At 37.2% G+C, this 8182-nt stretch overlaps 1 protein-coding gene across 2 annotated transcripts; it reads left to right on the forward strand.

Annotated features, from left to right (window-relative positions):
- The first annotated feature begins 2003 nt into the window (after positions 1-2003).
- On the forward strand, positions 2004-7858 carry LOC142007435 (arg8-vasotocin receptor-like). 2 transcript variants are annotated; one of them, XM_074984082.1, is made up of 3 exons: positions 2004-3064; positions 4159-4360; positions 6312-7858. In XM_074984082.1, exons 1-2 carry the CDS (start codon positions 2149-2151, stop codon positions 4356-4358), a joined length of 1116 nt encoding a protein of 371 aa, XP_074840183.1. In that variant the 5' UTR covers positions 2004-2148; the 3' UTR covers positions 4359-4360; positions 6312-7858. The 2 variants fall into 2 exon arrangements, with proteins under 2 accessions (XP_074840183.1, XP_074840182.1); XM_074984081.1 differs by lacking the exon at positions 6312-7858 and having other exon boundaries at positions 4159-6264.
- Positions 7859-8182: the final 324 nt, after the last annotated feature.

Genomic DNA, 8182 nt, shown 5'->3' on the forward strand with positions numbered 1-8182 from the left:
TCAATGCTTCATTAGCATGCAGGTGGCCGTGGCACTTCAAAATTGACGTGGCTCGCCGCTGCACGGCTCGTCCAGACGGGGCTCCTTTTCGAAAGGACCCCGCCTACTTCGATGTCCCCTTATTCCTGTGAGCAGATAGGAATAAGGGGACTTCGAAGTAGGTGGGGTCCTTTCGAAAAGGAGCCCCGTCGGGATGAGCTGCGTGGCGACGAGCCGCGTCAATTTCAAAGTGCCACGGCCGCCCGCATGCTAATGAGGCACTGAACATGCATTTCAGCGCTTCATTAGTAAACTTCGAAATGGCCATTTGCGTGGCCATTTCGAAGTTTGGGGCTAGTGTAGACACGGCCCTTAAGTGTGTAGGCCTGGCTTGACATGAGTAATTGGACAGAGGTAGAGATAAGATAGAGAGAAAGTTGTCTGCATGGGGTCACTCAGGAAAGTTAAGGCCAGTTAACTAAGGGAGTGAAGTTAATTCACATAAGTTGAAGTGCATAAAACCCCTATCGGGACATTTTCATTCAGAAATATATAGGAGGAAGCTACAATGAAGTCAAAACACTTTATTTCTTATTGGACGTATCCATACAGAAATTTAGTGTACTTTAATATCTCATGTTTACTTAATTCATCTTAACTCCTCTGATGCCTTGGCTAAAAGACTTCAGTGCCTGACACACACCACATAATGTAATAGAAATAAAGTGTACTGAAATAAATTATAATGGGGTGAGGTAAAACTTTACATCAGTAGAACAACTTGCAGCATCAGGCAAAGGTAGTGGAGTCTATCACATAATAATTTTGGGTTTTAGGGAAAGTGGACTCAGACATGCCTACGTTTTGTTGTCATGTACTTCTCTACAAGGACTCTTGACTCCCACTCCTTACTTCCCTAACATGTTGTAACCTCATGGCAAGACATATGCTTCAATTCATGTGAAGTTTTCTTATAAATCCACAGATGTCTTTCAGAACTGAGGGGAACGATTGGAGAGAAAAGACACTTACAGGGGACACAGGGATATGTCAGCTGCTTCCAGGAGCAGCCTGGAGTGAGGGTGGACAAGAAGTCTGCCTTAGGCTCCCTGCGCTATGCTACTGGCAATAATGGTGGCTGAGCCACCCCCAGCCCCTTTTAAATTGACCAGGCCCTGGGCAATTGCCTCCACCCCCTTCTCTTTTCCTCTCCCTTCCCCACACTTCTGTCCACATAAACCAGAATTCATAGGTTATACCTAGGCAGGATTCCTGAAATCATCAAAATAACTTACTCCATGTAGAACAAAGAAACATATTAGACAGTTTACTTTAAAATATTTAAATAACCTTACAGATTATAAGACTGGAGTTTATAATTGATCCTATATAGACTGCTCTATCAGTCATGCCTTGTCAGGAGCTGGATTTCCCACTGAATATTCTCTGTGTCATTTTGCTTTTTGCTTAGACAGAATCTAGTTTTCTTGAAATGAAGGATTATTTTAGAACCATTTTAGTCACTTTTCTACATCTGAAAGCTGAAAAGAGCTGAAAAAAGACTGAGAGCTGAAAAAAGAAAAAATAATGAACAAAATCTCTCCCTTTTTGTTTGCAGCTCATAGGATATGGGTCTTTGCTTCAGGGGTCCAACAGGGTTAGAATGACCATGCAGCCAGACTCAGGGACCTAACTTTTCCATCCACATGTAAATATTTATGACTATAATCCTAGTTACTAAACTGAGAAATACAGTTCTGGTTCATATAACATTTATCTTTGGGAAAGCTCTCATGAGTAAAAATATGTAAGTATGATTTTGGCCACACTGAAATAAGTGAGTTGATTATTTCAAGTCTCTGTGGTTCTCATTTTATTTTTCTATTTATGCCAATTATATTGGTTGTTTTCCTATTGGCTAAGACAACTACAGCCTACTAAATGATTATGGGGTTACATAAGGCTGTATTTGAAGGCTGTATAAAGCCTTTTTCACTCCAGGAAGATAGAGAAGTCTATCAAGATACAGATCTGCTTCTTCAGGTTCATTCATGCATGGGGATTTATTTCAAGACACACTGAAATCTGAAATAGTGCTGACACATTTGCTAGCCAGTACTTCAGCTATCAAGCTGTTGTAACTGCTGCTGTAAGTAGCTTCTGTGCACTATGAAAAATTGTTCATTTCCCGCACAGGCTAATGCATATCAGACTGAAAGTTTTTTTCCTCAGCTTGTCCTGAACTTGACAAATAAGTCAGATCCAGTTGGAAGACCAGAAAGAGATGAGCAATTAGCTCAGGTAGAGGTTGCTGTGTTGGGAATAATATTTGTGACAGCATCTCTTGGCAATTTTATTCTGATACTGGTATTGTGGAGGAGAAGAAAGAAGTTATCAAGGATGTATGTATTCATGCTTCACTTGAGCATAGCGGATTTAGTGGTAGCATTTTTTCAAGTCCTACCTCAACTGATATGGGACATCACCGATGTTTTCATAGGGCCAGATGCATTGTGCAGAACTATCAAATATTTGCAGTTGTTGGGCATGTTTGCCTCTACTTACATGATTGTGGTCATGACAGTGGACAGATATCAAGCAGTCTGCTATTCCATGGTCACTTTCCAAAAGAAGAGGGCTCTTTGGAATGCTGCCATTTGCACCAGCTGGTGTACATCGCTGATTTTTAGTCTTCCACAAGTCTTCATCTTTTCTAAGACTGAAATATCTCCAGATATCTTTGAATGCTGGGGTGAGTTCATCCAGCCCTGGGGCTTAAAGGCATATGTAACTTGGATTTTTGTAGCTATTTTCTTCATTCCCACAGCTATCCTTACCATATGCCAAGTTAAGATCTGTAAAATAATCCAAATCAACATACGCATGAAAAAAAGGAATGAATCTGAGGTAATAAATGAGAAGCAAGTCCACTTATGCCAAGCCTGCAGTATTAACTGTATTTCAAAGGCTATGATCAAGACTGTAAAAATGACTGTGGTGACTGTTGTTGCATATGTCCTGTGTTGGGCACCTTTCTTCATTGTACAGTTATGGTCTGTATGGTGCCCCAGTGGTGTTACTGAAGGTAAGATACTCCCTTTTCTTATCCATAACTATAGCAGCCTATCATATTACAACATTTCCTCTTTGTATATACGTATTTTTGTGATTAAATTATGTGTAGTCATTTTATGTATGATTAAATTTGAAGGACTAGTTTGCATGCTCTATGGATGTACAATAGCTGGTAACTCAGTACATTGCATAAACAAAAATCATCTTGTGGGTTAGTTTGTGTGCATGCGTGTACATGTGTACACACATATGCTTTCAATGAGGCTTTTTTCTGCAGGGAAGTTTAACCAGTATTGGTTAGAATTTAATTATTGGTAAACGACACAGTTAAAAGGTTATAAGTTTTATCTGCTCCAGCAAGAGGTCAGTAGACAGACAGACAGATTTACATTAGAGAATATGGAAATATCATTTTTCATATTAGGGAAATTAAAGGCAATATATAATTTTAACTTTACATGTTCAAATTAATAACAATATTTGGTTTACTATTTATAAAAGCAATACTGTATAACTGTTGAAGTGTCTTGAATGCTGATATATTATTAGTAGTGAAATATCTTCAGATAACTATGACTAAATCATGTTTGTAATAAAAACAAACCTAAAATATAAAACAATAATATGCTTCATACAATAATAATATTTTCAAAATATATTGGTTCTCTTGTTAAGAACTCTCAATTTAATTTCTAAAGATCAGTTGTTTAAGGATCAAATACAACCACAAATAAAATATTAGATTATAGCATTTCTGAGATTGTACACTGTTTACACAGATTAAGGTAACAAGCAACTACCTTAACATTGAGATTTGTATGGAGTAAGAAAAGTGGTATAAAAATCAACTTTTGAAATAAATCTTATGCATAGCAGCTAGAATGTATTATGTATTGTTGATAACTACAGAATTATAATGTTTTATAACCACTGAATAAACTGAAATCTCCAAATGTTATTTTAATTTTTTCCACTTGCAAAATGCTTAACTGGTCCTTCAAAAGTTAAATGGATATAAGCACAGCTACGTCACACAGCATCAATTTTATTGGTACTTTCTGAATTGTCTTATACACTGGTATCTTTCCAATTCTTTCATTCCAGATGCAGCATTTACCATTATCATGCTCCTGGGAAATTTGAATAGTTGTGCCAATCCATGGATTTACATGTATTTTTGTGGCCACATTCCATATTGTGCCAAAAAGCAGACAAAAACCATCTCATCTCAGGAAGAATCTGTGATCACGGGAAGCCTTAATTTAACAGATGGAGAACCAAGTGAAAACCTAACTTGTGTATAAATGTAAATTTCTTTTTCTTGCTTCAACACTTTAATTATTTTCAAATTTTATGTGAATATTTTATTCCTATCCTTTGTTGTATGAGGTGTGGACTGAGTTGAAAAATTGTCCTTCACTGTATAAATACATTTTTCTTAAATATTGTAGCATACACTATATTATAAGAGTTGCAGTGTTGTGCAAGCCTGACTTTTAACAGTTAAATTGCACTATAAATTTGAAACAAATTAATATAACTATTGATAAAGATATGTAAAGCTATGTTATATCATTAATTTTAATCTACAAAAATTGCTTTCTTGTCTCTACTTTTGGATTGCCAACTAGTAGATTTCTGCAAGAGCAATGGTAAATTGTGATATTGTTGGAAAGGAGTATCTTATAATTAGATATGAATGTGTGATTTTGAAATTGATTCATGAATAGTTTGGGATTGTAATGAGACTGGGAGAAATATTTGAGAAATGTTGAGAAGACCTCAGAAAGTCACTAAAAACTGCTGTCAATTGTGATTAATTCCAGGTCTAATAAAACACTTGAAAATATGTGGAGGCCTTGCAAAGTTAAATGTCAGTGTTTTTATACATTGCCCTTGCAACTTGGGACACCTACATTACAGTCAAATAACATCTTGGGTCACAAGTGCTCAGATAGCACGGTAATGTTCCAATGTAGGGAGAATGGTGGCTTCACATTGTTGTTCTCATTTATACAAAACTGTCGCATAGGACTAGATTTTCCATCCAATCATCTGGTGCACAGACAGGTATGCAGTAAATATGCACCCACCTTAACAGACATAATAGGTGCATTTGAGCCATTTTAGAATTCCACTTACATTTGTTCAGTGTGCATTCAGACCTGTTCTGTCTGCTAGCACCTGCCTGCTATTACTGGATGTGCATCATTCTAGGACATGCAGTTTGACTGGCAATTCCTGAAATATACGGGCTTAGCGGCAGAGCGAAATAAACATTTCATCTGCATGGTAGACGTTAATCACTTACTGAAGATCTGCAGTACCTTTACCTTGATTGCTATTTGCTGACTGATGTGTGGACCCTGTGCAGAAAGGGATTTTTTTTCTTTTTCAGTATCTGCAATCTATTCAAGAGAGCATGGAATGGAATATTAGTAGGTCAGATATAGGCAAAGACAGAGATACACTAGCACAGGATCTCTGGGGGTGTTTGCACATCATCTGCCTGTACATCTAGCCCAAATCAGTGATGTGCTTCATTTTTCATGAGTTCTAACATTCTCAAATGTTCAGAAACCCCCTCATAAAAGTGTATTTGTCATCTGCTCTTTTAAAATTCTAAGATATTTTGGCTACAGCTACGCCACATTCCCCTTTTGGAGGAGGAATGCAAATGAGGGAGACCAAAAATGCAAATGAAGTGCTGATTTACAGATCTCACGCCTCATTTGCATAATCTCATACAATCTCATTTCAGGAAAAGACTTTTCTGAAAGCAAAAACAGCTGTGTACATGGGGTTCCTTTAGAAAAAAAAAACATTTTCGAGGGTACTTTCAAATCTTTTTGCCCCCAACGGAACACTGCCTATGTGGCTTGTTTTTGCTTTTGGAAAAGTCTCTTCCTAAAACCAGATTGCAAGAGATTATGCAAATGAGGTGTGAGATTTGTAAATCAGAACTTCATTTGCATTATCAATCTCCCTCATTTACATTCCTCCTCTGAAAGGTTAATGTAGTGTTGCCATAGCCAATGAGAAAATGCTGTTTGCTACACAAGACCTAAAGAGCTAGTAGGTATTTTAAGCACAAAATATATTAAACACCTGGATCAAAACCCGACAAGTGCTGATATACAGTGAGCTGAGATACACTGGCTTAACGTGGGGTATTGATTGCGTTTCCCATTTGCGATTGGCCTCAGTGACTAAAACAGTGTGCTTCTGATACTTAACGGTGTTCTCCTTTACCTCAGATGGCAGACACCAGTGTTAGTGCTGAATGTCCAAGATGCAGACCCTACAGATGACTGGGTGTCTATCTATGCAGCCAATGAGTATCTGCAACTGTCAATGAAAACAGCACCCAATGAGGATTGCTCATGATGATTTAACCCTTTGATTATATGTTTTTGTGCTTCTGCTTGTTTTTTATTTCAGCTTGTTGAATTTCATACAACAGCAAAATATCCAAATGAATATAAATATGTATTACAAATATTTCTGTGATTAGTTTTGTCAGTTCAGCAAAACATATTTCGTATTCTGTCAGTTTAAATTAACTATCGATAAAAAGCTATTCCTAAAAGACATTTGGTTGTTATTATTTTGGGTGACTTTGTTTTTGCAAATCAGGCACAAGGATAAGCAGCTAATAAGAAAAAAAATGTGAATGATAATTGGAAATCATTTTGAAAGACCCCACTAGATGCCCCAAAAGCCAGAATCCCACAAATCAAGGGAAAAATTGTACTGGTTAAAAGAACACCTGGTTCATAGGAGAAGTGAAGGTAACTACAAAATGATTTTAAAAATAACAAAGGGAAGAATGGGAAAGATGATAGTAATGAATATAAATGAGAAATAAAGGCACTGTAAACATGATAAGGGAAGGTTAAGGACACAAGGGCCGTGGCTACATGAGCAACCCCCTTTTGAAAGGAGGATGCTAATGAACCACTTCGGCAGATGCTAATGAGTTGCTGCTATGCAGATGCAGTGCCTCATTAGCATAATGGTGGCCGCATGCATTTTGGAAGTGTTGCTTTCAAAACGCATGCCGCCGGTGTAGACGGAGGCCTTTCGAAAGGATCTCTGAACTTTGAAAGCCCCTTCTGCACATTTGGTTTTGGCGGTGCGCATTTTGAAAGTGACGCTTTTGAAACACATGTGGCTGCCATTATGCTAGTGAGGTGCTGCATATGCATGGCAGTGCCTTATTAGCATCTGCCAAAGTGGCTAATTAGCATCCCCCTTTCAAAATGGGGGTGCTAGTGTAGCTACAGCCAAGGAGAAATCTATAATCAACAGAATTAAAGACAGTAAGGAGTTTTAAAATGTATTTTGAATCAAAAAATCCTGACAATAGTATTGTTTCATTGGTAGTTGGAAATGATAGAATTATCAATAATAATGTAGAAAAGACAGAAGTGTTAAATAAATTTTTCCATTCCATATTTGGGGAAAAACAGACAATGTAGTCTCATCATATGATGATGACCAAACTCTTTCAATTCTTCTAGTGTCTCTGGAGGATGTTAATCAAAATGTACTAAAATTAGAAATTTTTCAGTGAACAGTTCCAGATAATGTGTATCCAAAATTTTTAAAACAGCTGGCTGAGTTGCTCACTGTTGATTTTCAATAAATTTGAGAGCACTGGGGAAGTTCTTGATGAAAATTAATGGTGTGTCAAGTTTTAAAAGAGTAAATGGGATAAGTGGTCTTCTCAGGTAATTATAGGACTGTCAGCCTGACATTAACTCAGGGCATGATAATGGAGTGGCTGTAATGGGACTCAGTCAGTAAAGAATGAAAGGGAGTATAATGTATTTAATGCAAATAAACATGAATTTATGGAATACAGACCTTGTTTTTTTTATGAAATTGCAGTTTCTTTGATAAAGGTAATAGTGTTGGTGTAATAGACTTCTGTAAGGCATTTGATTTGGTACTGGATGATATTTCAAAAATAAACCCTGTAACAATTCAACAGTAGCCTGGCATACATTAAATAGACTAAAGACTGGCTAAATGATAGGTTTCAAAATGTAACTGTATATGGAGTTTCCTCTTCAAGTGAGTGTGTATCCAGCGGAGTTCCACAAGAGGTGGTTCAATGCCCAGG

This window comes from Carettochelys insculpta, chromosome 1 (genome assembly GCF_033958435.1).
Source record: "Carettochelys insculpta isolate YL-2023 chromosome 1, ASM3395843v1, whole genome shotgun sequence".
NCBI lineage: Eukaryota > Metazoa > Chordata > Testudines > Carettochelyidae > Carettochelys > Carettochelys insculpta.